General features: G+C 43.0%; 1 protein-coding gene and 1 pseudogene across 9 annotated transcripts in view; one reads left to right on the forward strand and one right to left on the reverse strand.

Annotated features, from left to right (window-relative positions):
- The window catches only part of KIAA0319 (KIAA0319 ortholog), a 101,285-nt gene that overhangs the window by 32,073 nt on the left and 42,294 nt on the right, over positions 1–26,918 (reverse strand). For 8 of the 9 annotated variants that reach the window (XM_033216380.1, XM_033216388.1, XM_033216384.1 and 5 more), the window contains 8 exons: positions 21,631–22,376; positions 14,342–14,534; positions 9,036–9,134; positions 7,373–7,470; positions 6,051–6,138; positions 4,970–5,062; positions 2,978–3,110; positions 1,239–1,467 (listed from right to left, as the gene is read on the reverse strand). In XM_033216380.1, the coding sequence (XP_033072271.1) occupies positions 1,239–1,467; positions 2,978–3,110; positions 4,970–5,062; positions 6,051–6,138; positions 7,373–7,470; positions 9,036–9,134; positions 14,342–14,534; positions 21,631–22,376 (1,679 nt within the window). Of the gene's footprint in view, positions 1–1,238; positions 1,468–2,977; positions 3,111–4,969; positions 5,063–6,050; positions 6,139–7,372; positions 7,471–9,035; positions 9,135–14,341; positions 14,535–21,630; positions 22,377–26,918 lie in introns of those variants that run through there. The other variant, XM_033216389.1, reaches the window with a different exon arrangement.
- Positions 23,363–26,067, forward strand: LOC117086805 (annotated as a pseudogene).

Below are 26,918 nucleotides of genomic sequence, written 5' to 3' on the forward strand. Positions count from 1 at the left end.
AGAGAGAGTGTCTGGCAACTGGGCTGGTGTGTAGAGGCAAGGCTCACAGTGTGGCCCAGCCCTCAGAAACTTTGGATACATGTCCAGTATGCATGGATGAATTTTGGAGTATTACTTTTGGATGCATAATTCCTAATAATTAAGTAAAAGAAAATTAGGAAGATTTTTTTAACGGTGAAAATACAAAATATCCCACCCTCATGTTTTGTATGCAACCCACCTCTGAATCAGAATTCTTAACCCAACAGAACATAGCACTTGCTACAACCCCTAGGTAGAGATGGACACCACCAAGAGGTTCTCCAAGGATATCCAGACAACTCATGGCTCTTTCAAGTTCCGTAAATCTACCCAGTCACTTTTAACTCCTCATAATTGCAAAGCATGTCCCAGGAACACCAGAAAGTAAAGCAGGTAAGTTTCCATGGAATGTCTGATTTTATCTTAAATACTAATTAGAAATGTATCTTGGACTGGTGAGGCAAAATTTGAAGGAGAAAAGGAAGATGGAAATATAAGGTCCTATCTTTCTTTTTTTTCATGCAACTTTCAAAAAAATAACATAACTTCAAAAACACTAAGCTGGTTAGCAACAAAAACAAAGAGCTTTGCCAATCACAAAAAGAAGAATAAGCAAACACGTCTCTACTAAAAATATTTTTAAAAAATCAGCCAGGCATGATGGTGAAGTTTCCATGGAAACTTCACACACAACAGAAGTTTCAAGATTATTATGTTGTTAGACAAACATACTTAAAAGATTTGAACAAATCAAAAGGTAGATACAAACAAGACCCTAAAAAGCGACCAGTGGATGTAGACAAGATAACATGGAGTTTCTATCAACAGGAGAAACAGAATAACAAAACAAATTCTGATAATGAGGTTTAGATTAGATTATTTCTAAGGTTTCTCCCAAATGAAAATACTTCTCTAACAGATGTGAGACTTTTCCCAAACTGATCTCAAGATCTAATTTTCAACACAGAGCCAATTGGTTGCTGTCCTGTGCTTATCTAAGTGGGAGAGGGGAAGGGATGTAAACTTGGAAGATTTGTGAGCTTAGGTCCTTTTCCAATAGTTGTAATATATCAGGTAACTTTACAAAATAAATTATCTAAATTGAACTGCCTACCCCAACCAATAGCAGATAGATAGGTAGGTAGGTAGGTAGGTAGATAGATAGACAGACAGACAGACAGACAGACAAAAGTCTGAAGGCAGGACGGAGAACTTGCCTCCATGGCCACATGTTTGCCCTCACTCCCAGGACCCAGGGACCACTCATAGAGGACAATCTGGTGATCGTCACTGCTCTGGTTTCCATTCAAAGTTATGGAGTTTTGGGGCAAAGTTATGGTGTGATTTGGTCCAGCATTAGCAACTGGTGGGTAGTCCACAGCATTGTTGACTCTTAGGGCTGCAGTTGTAGAGTTAGTGGCGCCGTCCGAGTCTCTAACAGTCAACCTACAAAAAGGAGAAGAAACCATAGTTGGAAGAATATGCCAGGCTCGGCGCAGTGGCTCACGCCGGTAATCCCAACACTGTGGGAAGCTGAGGTGGGAGGATTGTTTAAGCCCAGGAGTTCTGAGACCAGCTGGGCCATAGAGTGAGACTCGGTCTCTATTTAACAACAACAACAACAAAATTAGCGTGTGTGGGCAAGCATACCTATAGTTCTAGCTACTTCGGAGGCTGAGGTGGGAGGATCACTTGAGCCCGGGAGGTCAAGGCTGCAGTGAGCCGATATTGCTCCACTGCGCTGCAGCTCAGGCAGCACAGCAACAGACCGTCTCAAAAAACAACCAAAAAAAAAAGCAGACAAAAAAATAATACGCCAAATCTCAAGGTAAACTTAGGTCAGTTTAGTCTGCTCATGGAACAGTTCTCAGAAGAACTCAGAACAGCTAAAAATAGAAATTTAAGAATGAAGCAAAGATAAACACAGACTTGATATTTTTGTTTGATTTTGTTGCTGTTGATTATTTTGGTTTTAGTTCATGACATATTGATGTCAGAGTTTCACCTTCATGGATTTCTGATTAGCTTTTGAGATGCTGGGTGAAGAAACCATCCTCACCCAACATAGATGCCACTCTCTAATAACGGAGACTAAAAATGGATCAGGTTTAAGTTCTGCCTTCAGGTTGAGCATGCAGAGACAGCAAATCACTCCTGAATTTTCAGCTACAAAGCTTTTTAATTTTTAATCCTTTTCTAGAGGACTTATAATTATGTTTTCAGGATACTCCTTGCAAAGCGGTGTTAGGATTAAGCACTTTCAAATGTGAACCAGTGCTCAACCTCTGTAAACAAAAAAGAGAAGTGCATTAACCTTCCTGCACTAAACTGATTCCTAATGTGGTCCTGAGGACAGTGAATTCACAAATGGGTCACTTCATCCTTCTACATTAAAGATGGTGGTGGGAGCAGTGATGAGTGCTAAATAATATCATATGACAATGAAGCTGTGGCAAGAACACAGGCCTTCCTTGCAGGGAAAGCACATGTAGGTGGCACCTGTGCATTCTGAGCTTCCTTCCACACTATCCCTCATACTCCACACAACCAAGAGCCAACTTCCACTTCTGGCTCAGACAGCAAACCAAACACCTAAAGTCCTTCCTTCTCAACCAGGCTGAGTCAGGACACTTTCTGGGCCCGTTAGGAAATTTCTTCCTGGGTTAGCAGCAGTAACCTGTTCCAATCAGATGGTAAAGCGTAATTAAATACAAATGAATTAAATGAGTCTCATAAAGTACCTTTCACTATATATAAATTTCACTCCAATGAATAAATAAAGTTCATATTAATTGATGAGGATATCAGAGTCTCCAGTGGCATCAAACCAAAACCCCCATGAAAGCCAAATCTCTTTTGATCAAAATAAGAAGTGCAGTGTTTTGTGTGCATTAATTTAAAGAAACAGTAAAAATGTAAGTAGCAGGCAGCACAATAAAGGCAGGGACCCACTTGCCTGAAACTGTAGTTACCAGGATCAAGGTTAGACAAGCGTAAGATGGGAGAGTCAACTGAAGTCTTCTCTTCTATGAAGGGCCCGTTAATTTCTTCCCAGTGATAACTCACTATTTCAGTATCATCTGTACTTTCTAAAAGATTAAGAAATAGAGACAAGAATGAAATACAAGAAGAGGAAGACATAAGTTTTATACTTTAACTACTGCATATTTAAATTCATTTTTATATGAAATTATGTACTTGCCTAGATCTCAACGGATATATATTGTATTAGAAGGAGGTTCTTTCCTACTCCTGAAATTATATCACTATTTTTCTCCTGGATTTCCACCAGATTTGACTGAGGCTGTTCCCACTCAGTTGAATATTTAAGAAGCACAGTGACAGAGATTTTTGCTTTTATAAAACAGGAGTCAACAAAATGCAGCACATGGAAATGCTACTTCTGCTCACCTCAGCTACAGCACCCGCGCTCCTACTGATCATTTTAAATAGGCACCTGAGCTGACAGGTTCAAAGAGACTTGAGTTGCTTTTCTATAACTTACAAAACATCTTTTACTACCTTAATTATTAAGGGGTAAATCCAGAGAAAGGTCACATCCTTACATGAAAATTTTCCATTTCTACTTTAAAAGAGAACAAAATGTGCCATGCAGATTCACAGAAATTCAGACCTGGAAAGGGGCTAGTTTCATCTAATTCATTTAAGGAAAGAATAAGTTCATGTGACAGATTGATAATCACAAACAGTTGCCTGTAAATAAGCCACACTGAATTAGAGGAATCAAAATGTGACCTATCTGCTCATGTAAATATTTCCATTTAAAATATGCTTTATTTTCATGTTGTTAAGATGGAAATGTGGACTATTTTTGAATAGATGCAAATGGTCATGTCAATGTGATCTCTGTAAATTTGCAGGCTTGCAAGATAGAGCAGCTTTAATGGCTAACAAGTATTCTTCTCCTAACAACCAAGGCAACCGTTCTTCACTCTCTAAAGGATTTGGTATTAGCTTTGTGATTAAATGTACATAAAATGCAATTACCTGGTACACCGATAAGGTTGAACCTAGTCAAACACGGGATGTTTTCAACCAATTCTTATTTACATGGACAACTGTAGTTACACAGGGGTCCCTTCCACATATACTCCAATAGAAGAAATGGTCTCTGAACAAATTTACAAAACCATCACGCTCCCTCACTGAAGATATCCCTTCTAAGAGTTCTTAAAAGCGATTTTCCCATCTGGTGGGGGGCACCTCCCCTCCCGAGTCAGGTCACGGGAGCTCCTCTCTGGCATCTAATTAATTCTTTTAAAATAATCTTCTAAAATAAGTTATATATATAAAGATATATACATATATGAAGTGATTTTCCAACTACCCTCCATCCATACCACACCAGAAGGAGATTCTTCAATAGTTGCTATAATTTCCTATCAAACAGCCAGGCTCTAAAGAACTTTCTAATAGAACAGACAAAAGGTGAAGGGAAAATAAGCACAGGATAGAGGAGCTAAAGGAACTAAAGAAGACATAAAACTAAAGAAGGGGCCGGGCGCGGTGGCTCAAGCCTGTAATCCCAGCACTTTGGGAGGCCGAGACGGGCGGATCACGAGGTCAGGAGATCGAGACCATCCTGGCTAACACAGTGAAACCCCGTCTCTACTAAAAATACAAAAAACTAGCCGGGCGAGGTGGCGGGCGCCTGTAGTCCCAGCTACTCGGGAGGCTGAGGCAGGAGAATGGCGTGAACCCGGGAGGCGGAGCTTGCAGTGAGCTGAGATCCGGCCACTGCACTCCAGCCCAGCCCGGGCGACAGAGTGAGACTCCGCCTCAAAAAAAAAAAAAAAAACTAAAGAAGGAGGTGATTGTTTATCAAAGTAACAGCCCATAAGTCCTCCCAGCTTTGATGCAGAGCACCTATTACATTTCGTAGCATGTAGAGAAAAAAGAAATCCCTAAACTATCACAGGATACACACGGCTGCCATCAATGAGGGCTGACGTCAAAGGCCAAGTGAGCTCTTGCAGTTGGGGAGAAACAACGGCTACAGGTGGCAGGTTGGCTCTTCTGGCTGTAACAGAAAAAAGGACAGTGACTGAGCCCGTGTTGGGTATGCATATGTCATTACCCACATAAAATCATCTACTTTAAAAAATTGACTATTAAATGTCCTGTCAAGAAGGTGTTTATCCGACAGGCCTCAGCTATAGAAATCACTTTTTAAAGTCTGGAGTCTCTCTGAATTTCAGGAGCTTGTCTGTACATTGACACTTTTGCATGTAAGCCCAGGGTCAGAGAAGGTGTACAATAATAACCAAGGGGCTCATCACAGAGTGTGAGCAGTAATTACAGAGCAGGAGCAAGGGATTACAGTTCCAGGTCCTGCGATTGACTGGATCTTATATCTCTGACTGAAGGCAACTCGACCCCAACCATGCTTTAGCTGTAATAATAACCAGGCAGAATATGCAAAAGATAGAGCCATCAGGCCCTCAGGGTGGGCTGAAGTTGGTGCAGGGGAGGTTCACCTTGATTGGGTAGGTTGTGCCCTCAGCACAGGTGAGGGGGTGGTGGGGACTGAAAGCCAGACCATGTTCTACGCAACAAGCCAGGGCTGTGCCCACCCAGCCCAAGAACCACCTGTTTCTAATTGACACGAATACACTGATCAATGGGCACACATTTTCCCCTGACCTCTTGGTTGCTCAGTTGAGTGTATTTAATATGCCCCTGCTCCGAACGTGCTGAATCATGGAGAGTGGAGGTAGAAGTTAGAGAGGATGGCGTAAATGTCAGATACAGAGGGCTAAGGTAGATTCGCCACCATTCAAGAGCAGCCAGCAATAACCTTGTCAAGCAAGTACTAAGTGATATACGAAAGGTAGAAAAAAAACAAAACAAAACATAATCTTTGCATGTTTTCTCTACAATGGAGCCTAATTCAAAATAGGTTTTCTCTCTCTAGATAGACAGGTAGATAAATATAGATATAGTCATCCAGGCACCAAAAATTGAGATAAATGTGCACAACAGGAGGCCATTCTCTTACACAGACTTACCAGGCTTAACAGTGACATTGACAAATCCTTCTCCAAAGGCATTTTCACTAGAAACAGTGACTTTGAAGACATAAAGTCCGACGGACAACTGTAACATAAAGAAAAGTTATATAATTCAACATGCAAGACATGATGGGCCCACTACCTAGAAAAAGCTAAAATGTCCCAGAAGCCACACTCGTAAAGTCAGCATAGAGAAGAGGCTCAGGAGAGAGTCTCATTTGGATCTGCCAAGAGGCTGCCACATGTCTGAAGCCTGAATTCTGGAACACTAAGGATCACCTACACAGGCCTTCAGCTTCGCTAGAGGGCTTCACACAGGCCTAGGTGAGATGGACCAGCAGAGGGCAGCAGTTCTCAAACGTGTGTATGGAATCTTGCATTTTTACCACCTAGCTCTAGTGCGTTGGTTGCCGGTAGTCTGGATGCCACACTTTGAGAAACCAGCTCCATGACATGAGGGTGATGCAAGTCTGTGTTGTACCATTAGCTGTGTGGTGTCAGGAGATGAAGTCAACATAATCATCTGGTAGGAAACTAGACCTCTAGTTGCTAAGTCGGTTTATATATCCTCCTAGGCCAGAAAGAGGGCATGTTTCTTGTGAGTGCTTGTATCATAGAGCAATATGTGATAGGGCAATTTGTGACCTGGAATGGAATTATTTGCAACTCTAGAGATGTGCTGGATTGAGAACCAGAGATAAGTAAAAATGTCCTTAACACTGCAAGGAGAGCAAGAGTTAGATCCGTTTTTTTACCTCAATGCAATGCTTGTGGGACAACCAGGCTCTTTTCCCCAAACTGAGATATACCAAGTAGCCCAAATAAAGAAAAGCCATCCAAAGCCTCTTAACCATCTGCCTGCCTACTTGCATGGCTGAAACTTCATTCGTTCATATCCTTCTTTTGATCTTACCATAAGAAAAATGTTTGCAGCTAGGCGTGGGGGCTCACGCCTGTAATCCCAACACTTTGGGAGGCCAAGGAGAGCAGATCACTTGAGGTCAGGAATTCAAAACCAGCCTGGCCAACATGGTGAAACCCCACCTCTACTAAAAATACAAAAAAATTAGCCAGGCGTGGTGACACGCACCTGTAATCCCAGCTACTCGGGAGGCTGAGGCAGGAGAATCACTTGAACCCAGGAGGCAGAGGTTGCAGTGAGCTGTAATTGTGCTACTGCACTCCAGCCTGGGCAACAGAGCAAGACTCTGTCTCCAAAAAAAAAGAAAGACGTTTGGGTTCAGTAGCTAAGAAAGTATTAACTGAGTTCTATGCCATTATGCTGTGCTGTCAGACACAGCCAGTCTCCAGTTACTTACCTGAGAGAGATGAAGAGTTTGCATGTGTCCTTGTTTTATCTCACCTTGGTAGTCTATGGGGTGGTTTATTAAACTCCATTCATAGTTGTAGGTTGTTTCTGAGAGCAAAAAATAAATATGAGTAGTTATAAATTCTGAGAGGTCACTAGATAACCTGGGCAGAGGGAAGATGACAGTCTTTAAATCACCAGTGCAGATTACCTTAGATACACTCAACTCAGCTTTCTTTTTTTTTAAATTTCTATATATATATTTTTTGAGTTTGTTTTTATCCCCTCGCTCTTGCTATCATCTTATGAACTTGACTTACAACTAACAGCCAAGTAAAGAATAACACGTATCTTCTTAATGTAACATTTCTTTTTTGTTATAAAAACACACAACTTACAGGAAATTTTTTTTTTTTTTTTTTTTTTTTTTGAGACGGAGTCTCGCTCTGTCGCCCAGGCTGGAGTGCAGTGGCCGGATCTCAGCTCACTGCAAGCTCCGCCTCCCGGGTTTACGCCATTCTCTCGCCTCAGCCTCCCGAGTAGCTGGGACTACAGGCGCCCGCCATCTCGCCCGGCTAATTTTTTGTATTTTTTTAGTAGAGACGGGGTTTCACCGTGTTAGCCAGGATGGTCTCGATCTCCTGACCTCGTGATCCGCCCGTCTCGGCCTCCCAAAGTGCTGGGATTACAGGCTTGAGCCACCGCGCCCGGCCAGGAAATTTTTAAAATGTATCAAGTTAAAAAAACAAAACCTCCCTAATTTAACCGTTAGTATTTGATGAGTTTTTTTCTAGGGGGCTGCATCTGACTATCCACATCAGTTTTAACATAGTATAATCCACTGTGCTTTTCTCTTTTTAACAAAAGGCAAGGACATTTCAATTCATTTGATCTGTTGTAGGAGTTTATTTAAGGACACAAAAACAGAGTATAAACATGTCTATGTTAAGATGAAACTGTCTCCCAGCTTCAGATATTAATAGTTAAAATATAAGATACCTCATCTCAAAGGATTAAAATGCAAATGCCAAATATTATCATCTCTGTGTATAAAATTTTGACCAATACGTGATGGAGAAAAAAATGAATTAAAGAACTAAGCCGAAGCAGAATGAGAAATAGTCAAACACCTTAAGAACAATGCATTTGACAGGCCACAGGTCCCAGGTCAAATGCTTACTGAATAGTAGAGCACTGGACAAGTAGAAGAAACAGCATTTTGAATACAATTTTTTGAGCAGCTAGTGTGAGGCATCCTGAGAACCTCAGAACCGTGATTGTCAACGCCACAGTATCTGCAAACAAACCTACAGGTGAACGCCACTTCCCTCTCATCCCGGTGGAATCTTCCCAGGTTCTATGGGTTATCACAGGTCAAGAACTGGTACGTGGCAACCTCTCCTGATCTGCTTTGTATCATCAGAAATGTATGACTTTCCATCCTGATCAATTAAATGATACATACTGTACTTAAGTTCCTAGATTCTTACTCCATTTTAAACTGTTTCAACAAATTTTGATGCTTAAGGATAATCAAAGCCTTGTCTTCCACCTTTGTTTGTGACGTCGTGCAATGTTGTGAAAAAGAATCGGCATTGTAAATAGTCTGTAAGGACCTGCTAGGGAAGAACACTCCAGTTCCTAGTGGTCAGGAAGGAAGGTTAAACTCTCACCTGCAGGTGGCGCTGGCACAACAAAGGCCTTCAGTTCAACTTCATTGTCCGGTAAAGTTATAATTAGGTTATCTCCAGCCGATACCATAAGTTCTTTCACTAAAAGTTAATTAGAAATAATACATGCAATTATATAATATAATGTGTTATATTACTGCTCTACACTAGATCTGTTTTCAGTATCCGTAAGTTAAAATAGGATATGTTTTTGTAATAGTTCTACGTAAGATTTTAGCTAAGGCACGTTTTTCCTCTGGTTAGAAATTGAACTGTACACTGTATTATAGGGCAGGGTTTTAAACCACAAATATGAGTTGGCACTGTGACAAAAATAACGATTCAAATTGACTGAGCAATGTATTGGGTGACAAGAGTTGCGTGAAACAGCTTTCACGCAATTGTGGATTGGGTCCATTTTCTCCCTTGCTACCAGCTTTTCTTGACTCCCTGGTGTGAACTATTTTTAGTTATAAAAAGATTGAGTGTAATCCTAAGTGTTTCTGTCTCATTAGTCACACTCCACTCAGTTCTGATAGTAGCCTCATGAATTACTGCTAATGACCTTGTATTTGGAACCTTTCCAAGACAAAATCCAGTCACCCTCAATATAAAAAGCCTATTTTAACTTAAGCAGCAGGAACATTAAGTCTTATCAAAAGTGCTTAGCCACCAAGTAAGCATTCAGAACAATACTTGTTTACTTTCTCTATAACCAGAATACATTGATATATTCATAAATTCTATTGGTTTGACTCCACTGGACATTAGTTTCACTTGTAAAATATATTGTGATATGTCCAGGTACTACACAGAGAAAAGCAGATTTAAAAAAAAAGCTAGGTGCTCTCCAGAGGGATCAGCTGTGAGGAGATGTCAGACAGGTTGTTCATTTAATCCACTCCCCTTCTCTCAGTCCTCAGTCCCTCAAGTGCCTCCTAGATCAGCTGCAGGGGCTCTCAGTGGCTTTGCTGGCTCCTCTCTTGTCATTTTCACTAACTCTTGATCCTGAAAGTCAGCAACTGTAGACCTAGAAAGGACCCAAACCTATCATGTTGTAGACGGGGAAATTAAATCCTAGAAAAGCAAAGTTGTCCAAAGCTATATGGTAATTAGCAATAGGTCCACCAATATTTAATTAATTTAAATGTATGTATTTCAACAAACACTTATATATCAGATTTAAGTGTGCTAGGCATTGCCCCAAGGGCTTTAAAATGATCAGTTCATTTAATCCTCATTACAACTGTATGCAGTAGGTTCTATTAAAATGCAAAGATCCTGGGCCAAACTCCCAGGCCAGTTTCTTTATCCATATACTACACATCTTCTCTTCCACTATTATCTTTCTCTCTATGGAAGCTCACGATCAAAGTAAATACAAAAGTTAGAGAGAGTAATCTCCAAAATACATTGCCCACAGAAAAGCTCAGGAAACATGACCCTTAGGTCTTGCATATTCTAATAGCTTCCTTATTGGAAAATCTAATGGAAGCTTTGCAATCCTCACCATGACCTCTGCAACACATGGATTTTTGATACGTCTTCCTTTTTAGAACTACAGGAGACCATGACATGCCACCCCAAAATATGATTTGTGAAAGGGAAATAAATCTCAGGACCCCCAAATCACTAAGCCAAAGGGAAAAGTCAAGCTGGGAACTGTGTCAGGCAAACCTGCACCCCTCATTGTATTCCTAAACAAATACCTACAAAGATTAAAAAAAAAAAAAAAAAAAAGCTACATGCCTCCCTTATAATTTGCCCACAAAGAAATTCCTTGTGGGCCTCAAGATCTTTGCCCTAAAACAGTTTTGTTGAATTTCACCCTGGCAGTATAAATCAATAGCTTATCTTTACAGGTACAAGGGGTGGGGAAAAGGACAGAACTCAGTCATCCCTCTGCTCACCTGAGACAAATGCATATCTAATTGCTTCCTCTGCCCTATTGTTTACGGAAAAATACAGATTCACTGAGCCAGACAAGGCATAAGTGACTATTCCTCTACCGCCTCTCACAAGTAAATTGTGTATTCAGTGAAAGACTGATCAAAGACTCAATGCAATATTTGTCTCTTATCTACCTGTGACCTGAAAGACCCCCTTCCAGTTGTCATGCCTTTCTGGACCGAACCAATGTACATCTCACACACACTGATTGATGTCTTATGTCTCCCTAAAATGTATAAAACCAAGGTGGCCAGGCACAGTGGCTCACACCTGTAATCCCAGTACTTTGGGAGGCTAACGCAGGTGGATCACTTGAAGTCAGAAGTTCAAGACCAGGCTGGCCACCACAGAGAAACCCCGTCTCTACTAAAAATATAAAAATTAGCCGGGCATGGTAGTGGGTTCCTGTAATCCCAGCTACTTAGGAAGCTGAGGCAGGAAAATCGCTTGAACCTCAGAGGCAGAGGTTGCAGTGAGCCAACATCACGCCACCATACTCCAGCCTGGCCACGAAGCAAGACACCCTCTGAAAACAAACAAAAAAAAAACAAGCTGTACTCTGACCACCTTGGGTACATGTCGTCAGGACCTCCTGAGGCTGTGTCACTGGTGAGTCCTTAACCTTGGCAAAATAAACTTTCTAAATTGGTTGAGACCTCTCAGATACTTTTGGTTCACAGACTATAAGAAACTAGAATATGCCACTGCAACTATAACTCTATTATATAAGGATTATGTTGAGCTCTGTGTTTTTTTGTTTTTTTGTTTTTGTTTTTGTTTTTTTAAAGAAACACCAGACCAAGAGGAGCTCTGAAAACAGAGTACAAGTTACTCCTTTGTAAGGGAAATTTATATCTATAAAGGAAATCTCCATTTGTAAGGGTATCTCTCCTTCTATACTAGGAAGAGAAGGGTGACTAAATTCCAAGAGATCCACATCAATAGAGAAGGTCCTGACAAATCCGCATGATAAACCTCACTCTTGCTTACTTTACTTATTCTGGGCACCTTTGGCCACTTGCCTTCCCCACAATCTTCTTTCCTTGTTTTAGTTCAAGATGCTATATAAGCCAGAGTTCCAGGCTTATATAATATAAGCTTATACAATGTAATAAACCTCTTTGAGATTTCCTCATTTCCCTGGGTATCTCCCACATGTAGGTAAGATGTAGTTATAAACTTGTTTTTGTTTTTGTTTTTTCTCTTGTGAATCTATCTTTTGTTATGGGGCACTAGCCTAGAACTTAGAAGGGTAGATGGATAAGTATTCCCTCCTCGATAGAACTCTCTCCCTCTAGCTTTCCTCTTTATCTCCCACCTCTCTGGCACAACTACCCAATCAGTTTTGCAGACTCCTTCTGCACTTTCAGTTCCTTATATAATGATGTCCCCAAAGTTCCAGTCCTCAGGACTCTCCTCAGCTCACCCTCCTCTCTCCCTGGATGATCTCCTATGTTCCCCATATCTCCAACTATCACCTCCACACTGATGACTCGCAATCCTTTATCTTCAGCCCAACCGCTCATCTAATTTTAATTCTGTATTTTCATATGTCTTAGCGTCCTCTTCCTTCACATCCTTACATTCATTCATTCACTCATCAAATCCTTGTGAATCTGTTCCCTTCCTGTCTCCTAAATCTGGTTCCTTCCCTCCATCTCTGCAATCACTCACCGTAGCCTTTTCATGGATCTTGTTGCCTCTAGTCAACTCCACACTATTTTCTTTTTTTTCCTTTTTTTTTTTTCTTGGGATGGAGTCTTGCTCTGTCACCCAGGCTGGAGTGCAGTGGCGCGATCTCGGCTCACTGCAAGCTCCACCTCCTGGGTTTGCGCCATTCTCCTGCTTCAGCCTCCTGAGTAGCTGGGACTACAGGTGCCCACCACCACGTCTGGCTAATTTTTTGTATTTTTAGTAGAGATGGGGTTTCACTGTGTTAGCCAGGATGGTCTCGATCTCCTGACCTCAGGATTCTCCCGCCTCAGCCTCCCAAAGTGCTGGGATTATAGGCATAAGCCACTGCACCCAGCCCTTTTTTATTCGTTTTTTACTTTTTTCAAGACAGTCTTGCTCTGTTGCCCAGGCTGGAGTGCAGTGGAGCGATCTCAGCTAACTGCAATCTCTGCCTCCCAGGTTCAAGCAATTCTCCTGCCTCAACCTCCCAAGTAGCTGGGATTACAGGTGTGTGCCACCATGCCCAGCTAATTGTTTTGTATTTTTAGTACAGATGGGGTTTCACCATGTTGGCCAGGCTGGTCTCGAACTCCTGACCTCATGATCTACTTGCCTGGGCTTCCCAAAGGGCTGGGATTACAGGTGTGAGCCACTGCGCTCATCCCACACTATTTCTTAATACAAATCTGATCATTTTGCTTTCCTGCTTAAAACCATTCAGGGATTCTCTATACCTATCCAGTAAAGTGCAGAATCTTCAGCACAAAATACATGATCATTCCAGTTCTTGTCCTGCTTACCAATCCAGTTCCAGCCATACTGAATCCCTTACACTTCTTCTGAAATGTCCCATGAGCTCTTTTTTTTTTTTTTTTTTTTGAGACGGAGTCTCGCTCTGCCGCCCAGGCTGGAGTGCAGTGGCCGGGTCTCAGCTCACTGCAAGCTCCGCCTCCTGGGTTTACGCCATTCTCCTGCCTCAGCCTCCCAAGCAGCTGGGACTACAGGCGCCCGCCATGTCGCCCGGCTAGTTTTTTGTATTTTTTTTTTAGTAGAGACGGGGTTTCACCATGTTAGCCAGGATGGTCTCGATCTCCTGACCTCGTGATCCGCCCGTCTCGGCCTCCCAAAGTGCTGGGATTACAGGCTTGAGCCACCGCGCCCGGCCCCCATGAGCTCTTGTACTTCTGTTTTCTTGCACAGGCAATGAATGAGAGATGATGGTTGGGAAGCACTGAGCATATTGCCTGGCACTCTGTAAGTGCTCAGGAGATACAATGATCACTATTGTTACTACACATGTTGCTCCCTCCACCTGAACAACAGACCAATGCCATCTTTGCTGGCTCACTCTATCCTAGCATCGCCTCCTCTGGAAAGGCATCCCTGGACCCTCCTAGTGGATCAGGGTGCCCCCCTGCTCCCACAGCAGCCTCTCACAGCACTTACCACATTGTATCAGAACCACCTCTTTACCTGTCAGTCTCCTCTCTTGGACTATGGAGTCCCTGAGGGAAAAGACAATGTCTTATTCATCTTTTTATTCCCAGTATGCAGAACGTTTCTGGCACATGATAGATGCTCAAAAATGTGCCTGGAGGGAATGAGTAAACTTTAAAAGTTGTCACTACCAAATTCTACAGCCTATCTTCAGTACATTTCTTGAAATTGTATTTTTTAAAAGTTACCTGTCCGGGGAGCAGTGGTAGGAGATATGGGCAGCTCAGATGGGGTGGACTCAGAGGGGGCTGTGCTAGTGGGAGGTGTTGGGATGCTGTGCTCTGTACTCCCCAGGGTGACTGTGAGCACTGGGCTTTTCTCCACGGTGGCTGAGCTGAGCTCCAGGCTTGCTGGAGGAAGACTATGGGAAGGCATTAGAACCTATGAGATCAATTACAAGGATAAATTGTTATGAAAAAAAGAAAAAAAAAACTGTTCAACTCTTCAAGCAACTCAGTGTTACCAACCTTTTTCATAAATTAGCTTCAGTAATGTTTGAAAAACCATGAATAATATTGCAAAACTCTGGAACTCTAGACCATCTCTCTCAAGCACTCTCTTTGCTATTAGAAATATAAGGCAACTGTGGGTTGGACAATTAGTATAGGTGAACACACACAAACACTCAAAGAATGAGAAAGTAATTATAGTAGCCCCTAAACTGATGAGTTCAATGGACTGAATGTTTCTGCCCCACACCACCTTCCACCCCCCAAAATTCATCTGTTGAAATCCTAACCCTCAATGTGATAGTATTTGGAGGTAGGGCCTTTGGGAAGTAATTAGATTATGAGGGTAAAGCCTTCATAAATAGGATTGGTGCCCTTACACGTAGAGGAGAGAGAGCTAGCTAGTTCTCTTTCCTCTTTGTAAGGACACAGCAAAAAGATGACTACCTATAAATCAAGAAACCCTCACCAAGAACCCAACCCTGCTGGCATCCTGATCTCAGACCTCCAGACTGTAGTACTGTGAGATATAAATGTCTGTTGTTTAAGCCACCCAGTTCATGGTTGATATGGCTAGGCTTTGTGCCCCCACCCAAATCTCATCTTGAATTATAATCCCCACGTGTCAAGGGAGAGACCAGATGGAGGTAACTGGATCATGGGAAGAGTTTCCCCCATGCTGTTCTTGTGATAGTGAGTTCTCACAAGATCTGGTGGTTTTATAAGCATCTGGCATTTCCCCTGCTTGCTCTCTTATCTGCTGCCATGACTGTAAGTTCCCTGAGGTCTCCCCAGCCATGCCAAACTGTGAGTTAATTAAACCTCTTTCCTTTATTAATTAACCAGTCTTGGGTATGTCTTTATAGCAGTGTAAGAATGGACTACTACAATGGTATTTTGTTACAGCAGCACAAGCTAAGCCAATCACTAAAGCAACAATTGAAGACAATCAAATAATTCAATAGTAAACAGGCTTCTAGAGTAAGTCATCTTTATTCATTTTATTCATTATGTATAACTGATAACTTAAAGTTACAGAGTTAGCCAAGTTAAAGTTTTTGAACTAAACAGTTTGTGCCGAAGTCTCATATTATGATAATAAAATATCTTCTGAGACTTTTAGTCAATAACTGTGTGGGGCCAGGAAAGTAAAACTCTTAGACTAAGAATATAGAAGACCCACAGGGGCCATGAGCAGTGAGAAACCCACAGAAAGAAAAGCTATAATTCAGATGTAAATCAGAGAGGGGGCCATTGGTACTAATTGAAAAAACAACTACTCTTTTCTACAGTTGAGAAAAGTCAGTAAGGATATGGCATACATTTTGTGCTTGGAAGTGTGATCATTTATATCACTACTAATAGTAGCCGAGCCCCCACTGGGTTCCAGATATTTACTAGGCAACTGGTGAAACCTTCTGCAACTAAATTTCCAGAACCAAGGCAAAAAAAAAAAAAAAAAAGACGAAATGATGAAATTAAGCTGTATTGATCAAACTAAGGGAAACCAATTAAACAACATTTAAAAAATCAGGTAGTGGGTCTACTATATAATTTTAAGATGTTTAATTTAATTGAATTTTCAGGTATCCAGATTTGTGAAGTGAGTGCTACGGATTAAGCTGTTCATTGAATCTGTGCTCTCTAAGAATAGCATGAAATTCAGAATTACTGCAAACCAGGGCTGCAGTAATGTTACGTGTCCATAATATTTTATACTGGGGCCTTTGCAAATCCCATAGGATGAATTGAATTGAATTTTTTTTTTAGTTTTATCAAGTCCTGAAAAATTATTGCCAAGTTGAAATAAAGAATTAAGGTAGACAGTGGTCAAAGAAATTAAGGCACTTTGGGCCAAGGTCACTAAGCCAGAAATGGCTGAAGGAGAAGAAAACCCTCATCCTGCTCTTCTCTAAAACATTCACTTTTCCACCATGCTTCCTCTCCAGGTTGGAATCACATGCCAATTCTTCCCTTCACTATTCAGAAATCCACCCACAACCTCCACCACAGAACTCCTCACTAAGTCATCAGGACACGAGGTCCTCTCTGACAAACCCCTCCAAACAAAAATGAATCCTCTATGGGAAGCCATGAGCACGGCATCACCCATTTCAGCCTTCAAGTTAACCTGGGCCTCGTCAGCAAAAGTTTCAAATGGCTCTTGTTTCTATGTTCTCTACTCATTTATTTTAAAACAACTTGTTTTAGGTGATTTCTCTAGTCTTGTCCACTGGAAAACACAGTTGCAAAAAAATGTCCTTTATCCTCTACAAATCTGATCTTGATTTATTTTTCCTAGATGTCCTATTTGACAGCACTATTTTATGCATAGTACTGTTATGAATATTCATGTACAAGTTTCTATATGGACATGTTTTCTTTCTCTTGTGTAAATACCCAAAAGTGGAATTCCTGGGTCATATGGTAACTCTACATTTAACATTTTGAGGAAATGCAAGACTGTCTTCCAAAGCAGCTACACTGGGGCCAACCATAATTGTTCACACCTATAATCCCAGCATTTTAGGAGTCCAAAGCGGGAGGATTCTTTAAGCCCAGGAGTTTGAGACCAGGCTGGGCAACAGGGTGAGACTCTATCTCTACAAAAATAAAAATAAAAAAATTAGCTGGGCATTGTGGTCCCAGATACCCCGGAGGCTGAGGTGACAGAATCACTGGAGCCCAGGAGTTTAAGGCTGCAGTAAGCCATGCTGCACCACGGCATTTTGACCTGGGTGCGGAACAAGACCCTGTCTCTCAAAAAACAAAAAACAAAAACAAACCAAAGTGGCCGCAACATCTCACATTCCCACCAGCAGTGTATGAGAGTTCCAATTTCTCTGCATCCTTACTAACACTTATTATCTGTTTTAAGTTTTTATTCTAGCCATCTAGTAGATGTGAAGTGGTATCTCATTGTGGTTTTGACTTGCATTGCCCTAAAGATTAATGGTGCTGAGCATCTTTTCATGTGCTTCTTGGCCATTCTTCTACGATCTTTGGAGAAATTCTATTCAGATCCTTTGCCCATGTTTGAGTTGGGTTGTCTTTTTATTAGTAAGTTGTAAGAGTTATTTATATATTCAGTATATAATATTTATGGTATATTTATCCCATTTTATGGTATATTTATTCCCTCAAGAAAGCTTTACTTTTTTGATGTTGTCATCTGAAATACAAAAGTTTCTACTTTTGATTAATTCAAATTTACCATTTTTCTATTTTATTGCTATGCTTTTGATGTACTAAGAAATAATTGCCTAGCCCAAGTTTACAAAGATTTATGCGGAGTTTTCTTCCATGTCTTTTATAGTTTTAACTCATATATTGAGATCGTTGGTCCATTTTGAGTTAATATTTTAAAAATAAGGTATGAGACAGGGGTCTAAATTCGTTCTTTTGCATGTAAATATCCAGTTGTCCTAACACCATTTGTTGAAAATACTATTCTTTCCCCACTGAATTTTCTACATACCTTTACCTAATTGAACTATTTTACATATTTTTTTGGTGAGAGAAGAGATCTTAGTTTCTGTCATCAATTCCAAACTTTGCAGTGCATCAGAATGAAATAATGTTTCTTTTCTTTCTTTTTGTTTTAAGAGATGGGTTCTCACTGTGTTGCCCAGGCTGGTCTCTAACTTGTAGGCTCAAGCAATTCTCCTACCTCCACCTCTCAAGTAATTGGGATAACAGTTGTGCACAGTGTATTGGGCTTGAGTAAATGATTTCTTATTATGCTATGCATCTAATTTTTATGAACAGTGATTCAGAGATTGTCTACAAATCTAATGTACTTTAGAGGACAATTTGTATTTCAGTGGAAAGCAGCATGTTATCAGTGGGGCAAGGTGGCTCACATATGTAATGCTAGCATTTTGGGAGGCCAAGGCAGGCAGATCGCTTGAGCTCAGGAGTTTGAGACCAACCTGGGCAACATGGCGAAATCCCGTCTCTACCAAAAATATAAAAATCAGCCGGGTATGGCAGCATGTGCCTGTAGTCCCAGCTACCTTGTAGGGCTGAGTTGGGAGGACTGCTTGAGCCCAGGAGGTCGAAGCTGCAGTGAGCTGAGATGACGCCGCTCCACTCCAGCCTGGGTGACAAAGTGAGACCCTGTCTCAAAAAATTAAAAGAAGATAAAAATAAATAAAAAACATTATCTACTGGATACCCCTCCAGGTTATCTGACTCTAGTCATTCTTGTATTTGAGCTATTTTTACAACTCTATAAGTTATAGGTCATAAAAATGATAAAAATGTAAAATAATTCTTGTCTATAGACATGTAAATTCTCCTGTCTGCTAGAGCTTCAACTGAACTCCCTCCTTTCCTCACTGGAAACCCAGTTTTGCCTCTATTTGCACACTCATTTCAATATATTTTTTAACCTATGAATGTGCCTCTTCTTCAGGTTTTCTTGTAGGATAATTATAATCTAGTTCTTTCAGTGATTAATGAGTAGAATAAAATCTCTAACACATGTTCATTTTATATCTAAACAATTCACAATTTCACCTATTTGAATAGTTATCTTTTAACAAAACCAACCTCAAAGAACTCATGAGCCAAAAGATTTTTAATAGACCTTGATTTCAGAGAGTTCCATCTGTATAAACCAGGAAGTAAATGACTTGGCAATATAAAAGAGGGTAAATTATGTTAATATTTACTGATATGAATAAAGAACATGGCTAATCTCTAATACTTTCAGATTACTTTTAATTATTTTAATTAAAATTGAAATTGAAAGTTTTTTCAGGACAGGCACAGTGGCTCACGCCCGTAATCCCAGCACTTCGGGAGGCAGAGGCGGGTGGATCATGAGGTCAGGAATTCAAAACCAGCCTGACCAATATGGTGAAACCCCATCTCTACTAAAAATACAAAAATTAGTCGGGCGTGGTGGCAGGTGCCTGTAATCTCAGCTACTCAGGAGGCTGAGGCAGGAGAATCACTTGAACCTGGGCAGCAGATGTTGCAGTAAGCCGAGACCAGCCACTGCACTCCAGCCTGGGTGACAGAGTGAGACTCTGTCTCAAAAAAAAAAAAAAAAAAAGGAAGTTTTTTCTTTTTAATCCAATTATAAGTACAGAAAAATATAGACACTTCAAAATTCAGAAAAATATAAGCAGAAAAAAGCCTTCTGATTAAATCTTGGCTGGGCACAGTGGCTCACGCCTATAATCCCAACACTTTGGGAGGCCGAGGCGGGCGTATCATTTGAGGTCAGGAGTTCGAGGCCATCTTGGCCAACATAGTGAAAATCCGGCCGAGCGCGGTGGCTCAAGCCTGTAATCCCAGCACTTTGGGAGGCCGAGACGGGCGGATCACGAGGTCAGGAGATCGAGACCATCCTAGCTAACATGGTGAAACCCCGTCTCTACTAAAAAATACAAAAAAAAAAAAAACAAACAAAACTAGCTGGGTGAGGTGGCGGGCGCCTGTAGTCCCAGCTACTCGGGAGGCTGAGGCAGGAGAATGGTGTAAACCTGGGAGGCGGAGCTTGCAGTGAGCTGAGATCCGGCCACTGCACTCCAGCCCGGGCGACAGAGCGAGACTCCGTCTCAAAAAAAAAAAAAAAAAAAAATAGTGAAAATCCATCTCTACTAAAAATACAAAAATTAGCCAGGCATGGTGTTGCACACCTGTAGTCCCAGCTACCTGGAAGGCTGAGGCAGGAGAATCGCTTGAACCTGGGAGGCGGAGGTTGCAGTGAGCCGAGATCGTGCCACTGCACTCCAGCCTGGGTGACAGAGCAAGACTCTGTCTCAAAAAAAAAAAAAAAAAAAAAACCACTTAAAAATGACTTCTAGACCTTTTTAAACAATTTTTCATGGTTGAGATTATAATGTATAGTCAATTCAATCCAGCATTCCTAACTATTCTAACATAAGCACTGGAATTTAAAAAAGGAAACCTTCTCCTTTAAAAAATTCTTAAAGTACTCCCAGATTTTTTTTTTTTTTTTTTACTTTATTTCCACCTATACTCAGCTTCTCTGATCAACATGCTCATCACATTCTCAAGTCCTGACCAGTTTCCAAACAAGCAGCCTCCGAGCTTTCCAACTACCCTCTCCTCACCACACAGTTCTCATTGTCTGTCTCCTGGACCTCCTGCCATTAACACTCAGCTTTCCACTTGCTTTTGAAATCGCTCCACTGCAGTGACCCTCATTCTTTTTTCACCTGAGCTTTTTCATGGAACATTTTATGATGCTTAAGTTCTCTCCTTCATATCTCTCTCATCCTATCCAATTGTTCATAATGCCACGTGGAGTTTCTAGCAGCCAAAGTACCTGTTCAGTCTTGAAGAAACCTACTAGGGTGGATTTTCAAAGCCCCGGGGTATATGTGCTGGCTCCAGGGACTTCTATACCATCTCCCTTTGCCTTAAATATTGCTAGAGTCTCCGGGCGTGGTATCTCACACCTGTAATCCCAGCACTTTGGGAGGCTAAGGCGGGTGGATCATGAGGTCAGGAGATCTAGACCATCCTGGCTAACATGGTGAAACCCCGTCTCTACTAAAAATACAAAAATATTAGCTGGGCATGGTGGCGGGTGAATGTAGTCCCAGCTACTTGGGAAGCTGAGGCAGAAGAATGGTGTGAACCCGGAAGGTGGAGGTTGCAGTGAGCTGAGATCACACCATTGCACTCCAGCCTGGGCTATAGAGCGAGACTCTGTCTCAAAAAAAAAAAAAAAAAAAAAAATCACTAGAGGCATTTCTAGGGAGAAGGGCCTAAGTCTTCATGAGCTGGCTGACTCGTGAAGGCAGAACTATTTGTTCTTTTTAACAGCCTGGCCATGGAGGCATAGCAAAGGAATGAGATGTTCTGCTTCCTAGAAATCTCTGAGAGACAGTCATCTTTCCCGCCACCACCTGAGACAGGTGCCCTTAGGAGGAACCTCCTTAAGCTCACACAGCCTGAATGAGTGCCTGGCTCCTGAAATTCAGCCCCTCCTGCGTTCTGCCCCACTCAGCCGGTCCCACCCCCAAGCACATCCTGAACACACCTACCTCTTTTCCAGAGCTGTTGCTGGATTGTTCCTGGAGCTGAGAAGCCTTTTCCTTCCCCAACAGCTCTCCTGAAGATGGGGTAGTCGGCCAGGGAAGTAACACACTTCTCTCAGGGAGTTTTGGGGCAGCGGTTGAAGCTGACTCATTCAGGTAATGGAGCTCAGGGTCCTGCTGTGTCTCCGCAGGCACCTCAGGGCTGTCTCCAGCAGAGGAGTTGAAGCCCCCCTCGCTGCCTGGCAGTAGGCCCCAGTCCGTGTACTCGGCACTCCCTCTGGGCTCCTGCTTGCCACTGGGTTGCAAGAGGTCCTTCTCCAGCTCCCGGTAGTCGTCTGAGTACTCAGACATCTCCCCTAGGCCCCAATCTTTGCCTAGAAAGGGTAAGTCCTTTCTGATATCCTCAGGTGAGTCCCCCCAGATCCCCGAGGAGGAGCCCCTGTTCAGCATCATGTCCCCATAGTCCAGCAGCTGTGCAGGCCTCTGAACAGGCCTGAGCACAAAAGTGAGATAAGACCTGATGGAGCCCATCTTCTTGGGCTCACAGTTCTCTTTGCGGGGGCAGCTCACCAGGTAGCAGTGGCCCTCGAACCACCAGGCCAGGTCACAACTGGACAGGTCACAGCAAGCGGCTGTGCAGTCTACGACAGGGAAGGTGTGAGACACCCGCATGATTCTGGTGGTTTCCAAGTTAGGTGAAATGACTGCATTGGAATACGTCCTCCCCTCGCTGCACTGCTTACAGGCACAACCTGTAAACAAAGTAGTTTCTTTTTTTTTTTTTTTTTTGAGACGGAGTCTCGCTCTGTCGCCCAGGCTGGAGTGCAGTGGCCGGTTCTCAGCTCACTGCAAGCTCCGCCTCCCGGGTTTATGCCATTCTCCTGCCTCAGCCTCCGAGTAGCTGGGACTACAGGCGCCCGCCACCTCGCCCGGCTAGTTTTTTGTATTTTTTTAGTAGAGACGGGGTTTCACCGTTTTAGCCAGGATGGTCTCGATCTCCTGACCTCGTGATCCGCCCGTCTCGGCCTCCCAAAGTGCTGGGATTACAGGCTTGAGCCACCGCGCCCGGCCAACAAAGTAGTTTCTAATGAGGGAGAGAGGCACATACAGGGAAGCACCTCCAGCTTAAGAAACCAGGAAAAGGGAGTCTTCTCAATCCCTGGCCAGTCTGGCAAGCAAATAAACAATGGACATTTCCCACAGAAAGATCACAGCCATCCATCAAACCATCCATCCATCCATTCATTCTCCTACCTTCCCACCCACTCATTCATCTTCCATCCACTCATCCTTCCATTCATCCACCCAGCCATCTTTCCTATCTTTCCGCCTTTCTACCCATCCATCAATCCATCCTTTCACCCACACACCCATCCATCTACCCTTCTACTTTTCCATCCATCTATCCATGCATTCGTCCTCCCATCCATCCATCCATCTTTCCATTCTTCTACCTTTCCACTCATCCATCCATCACTCCATCCCTCCACCCATCCACCCACTCATCCATCCAGATTCTTACATCTATCCAGCACCCTTCCATCCATTTGTTCTTTTTTCATATAGTTTCACTCCACTTACTTAACAGAAACAGTCTTCTACATTATATTTATATTATTTATAATACTTTGCTCCTGATATAAAATTCAGTTATACATGTTTACTTTACAAAATAGCATCATGTCTTTGTTTTATTGTTAATTGATTTTAAGTCTCGCAGGCTATCTTGATGCTGGATAAATGGACAGGGAAGCAAACTGTCACAATGAGGCAAGGAGACCTTTGTAAGGCGGAAGCCTTCAACTCAAAGCTTAGGGCAGTTTTCAGTGTGGCTGGAGGTGGTGGATTCCTTGGCACACCTCTGGGGCACGCCATTCCTTTGTTCTGCAAAAAACCACCTGAATGGGGGCTGTTTCGATATACATATGTTAAAAGCAAAGATCTTAATGCTGAATAAAGAAGTTTGAGAAGGCGGGGCTCCCAACAACTAAATCATTCTTCATTTGGTCCAAGTTGCCAGAATTACTTCAGAATCTATTAGACACGCTCTAGAAAGCTCTTCAAGAATGATCAGACTGGAGACCAGGGAACCTGTCACCCATGTTTGTGTGCTCTATAAATCCTAGCCCAATCTGTGGGTATACTAGTTACTTGATGATTGCTGACAAATTAATAAAATCACTGTTGAGGCTTTACAAAGGTAAAAAAGATAGAGAAGGCTGAGTGTGATGGTTCACACCTGTAATCCCAGCACTTTGGGAGGCCAGTGTGGGAGGATTGCTTAAGCCCAGGAGGTTGAGGCTGTAGTGAGCCATGATGGCACCACTGCACTCCAGCCCGGGTGACAGAGCAAGACCCTATCTCAAAAAAAAAAAAAAGCACATAGAAGCATCTGCACCTTCTTGAATCTCCACCTGGTTCAGTCCTCCTGCCTCCACCATGTCCATCAAGGTGGCCCATAAGTCCTACAAGGTGTCTACCTCTGGCCCCTGGGCCTTCAGCAGCCACTCCTACATAAGCTGGTCTGGTGCCAGCATCAGCTCCTTGAGCTTCTCTTGAGTAGGCAGCAGCAGCAGCTTCCAAGGTGGCTTGGGCACCAGTATGGGTCCGGGTGGAGGCTATGGTGGGACGAGTGGTATGGAGGGCATCACAGCCATCACAGTCAACTAGAGCCTGCTGAGGCCCCTTAAGCTGGAAGTGGACCCCAGCATCCAGGCCATGTGCACCCAGGAGAAGGAGCAGATCAAGACCATCAACAAGTTTGCCTCCTTTACAACAAGGTATGTTTCCTGGAGCAGCAGAACAAGGTGCTGGAGACCAACTGGAGCCTCCTGTAGCAGCAGAAGACAGTTCAGATGAATGTGGACCACATATTTGACTGCTACATCAACCTTCAGCAGCAGCTGGACACGCTGGGCCAGGAAAAGCTGAAGCTGGAGGCCGAGTTTGGCAACACTCCAGGGCTAGTAGAGGACTTCAAGAACAAGTACAAGGACAAGATTAATAATTTTACAGAAGGCTGGGCAAAGTGGCTCACATCTGTAATCCGAACAATTTAGGAGGCTGAGGTGGGTGGATCAACTGAGGACAGGAGTTTGAGACCAGCCTGACCAACATGGTGAAACCCTGTCTCTACTAAAAATACAAAAATTAGCTGGGCATAGTGGCAGGTGCCTATAATTCCAGCTACTCAGGAAGCTGAGGCAGGAGAATTGCTTGAACCCAGGAGGCAGAGGTTGCAGTGAGCCGAGATCTTGCCATAGCACTCCAGCCTGGGTGAGAGTGAGACTCCATCTCAAAAAAAAAAAAAAAAAAAAAAAATCAACAAATAATTTTAGCGACAGAGAATGAATTTGTCCTCATCAAGAAGCATGTGGATGAAGCTTACATGAACAAGGTAGAGCTGGAGGAGTCTCGCCTGGAAGGGCAGAACGAGATCAACCTCCTCAGGCAGCTGTATGAAGAAGAGATCCGGGAGCTGCAGTCCCAGATCTCGGACACATCTGTGGTGCTGTCCATGGACAACAGCTGGTCCTTGGACATAGACAGCATTACTGCTGAGGTCAAGGCCCAGTATAAGGAGATCACCAACCACAGCCAGGCCGGGGCTGAGAGCCTGCACCAGGTCAAGTATGAGGAGCTGCAGGCTCTGGCTGGGAAGCACAGGGATGACCTACATCATATAAAGATGGAGATCTCTGAGATGAATCAGAACATTGGCTGGCTCCAGACTGAGACTGAGGGCCTCAAAGGCCAGAGGGCTACTCTAGAGGCCACCATTGTGGATGCTGAGCAGCATGGGGAGCTGGCCATTAGGGATGCCAATGCCAAGCTGTCCGAGTTGGACGCCACCCTGCAGTGGGCCACGCAGGACATGGTGCAGCAGCTGCATGAATATGAGGAACTGATGATCATCAAGCCAGCCCTGGACATCGAGATTGTCACCCACAGGAAGGTGCTGGAGGGCGAGGAGAACTGGCTGGAGTCTGGGATGCAGAACATGAGTATCCATATGAAGACCACCAGTGGCTACTCAGGTGAGCTGAGCTCAGCCTATGGGGGCCTCACAAACCCTGGTCTCAGCTACAGCCTGGGCTCCAGCTTTGGCTCTGGTGGGTGCTCCAGCTCCTTCAGTAGCACCAACTCCTTCGGGGCCATGGTTGTGAAGAAGATCGAGATTCATGATAGGAATCTGAATGATAGCTGGTGTCTGAATCCTCTGATGTTCTGTCCAAGTGAATGGCCACAGCAGCCCCTCCCAGCCTACCCCTTCCTGTGACTGCCCCAGAGCCTGTTGGGGAGGCCGCTGTGCAGGGGAGCATAGGGAACAGGAGACCCACCTGAGGCTCAGCCCTCACCCTCAGCCTACCCGCGGGGGAGTTCACTGCCTGAGGTATCCCCTGTCCCCCTTGCCCATGCCTCCAGCTACAAAACAATTCAATGGTTTTTTTCCAAAATAAACCCTCAGCTAGTTCTGCCAACTGCCAAAAAAAAAAGGAAGATGAGGAAATTGCAAATAACATTTATTGCGATGCAATAACTCAGGAATTCATATTTTGAATTAGGGGAGAACACCTCATAAGAAAAGGGCAAAAAGGAATGAAAAAGTAGAGATTTGCAAGGAAAAAAATATGGGTCTCTAAACATTAATGACATCATCTAAAACATTAATGAAGATATTTTCTAGAATATCTTAAAGATGAAATAAGGGGACATTTTGTCTTACACACTCAGCAGCAATGAGTTTGATAAGATGGATGGATGGAGGGGAGTAAGTGATCTACAAGTCATGACAGGGCTTTTCCAATGGCCATCCTTTCTGGAGTGTCCCTCACATCATATCAAATGGTGCTGCCCAAAACGTGGGTGCTTCTGAATCATCTCCAGGTGCTGCTGAAAACCCAGATCCCAGAGCCACACCTCTAGGAGTTCTGATTCAGTAGGCCTGGAGAGTGGTATGAGAAATCGCATTTTAACAAGGGTCTTGCCAAGGTTATCTTCATTACGGCTTTGTTACATTTTGATAAACTGTACATAACAGTTTTTCTAGCCATATCACCACCCTCAATCCTTGGTATACTCAAATGGGCTCAGCCAGCCCAGCCTAGTCATGGGTCTTCTTAAATGATGCTCACCAATGATTTTTTGCCATGGGTGTATCCACCAAAAGCAAACTGAGTATAATGAAGATAAAGATTTCTGATCAAAGAAAGTCTGGCCTTTCCATCCAGATCTAGTATGCAATTCTTTTCAGTATACAAACATAAAGTTTTCCTAGTATATGTGAAATGTGA

Source organism: Trachypithecus francoisi, unplaced genomic scaffold, assembly GCF_009764315.1.
Source record: "Trachypithecus francoisi isolate TF-2019V2 unplaced genomic scaffold, Tfra_2.0 Lachesis_group10, whole genome shotgun sequence".
Classification (NCBI taxonomy): Eukaryota; Metazoa; Chordata; class Mammalia; order Primates; family Cercopithecidae; genus Trachypithecus; species Trachypithecus francoisi.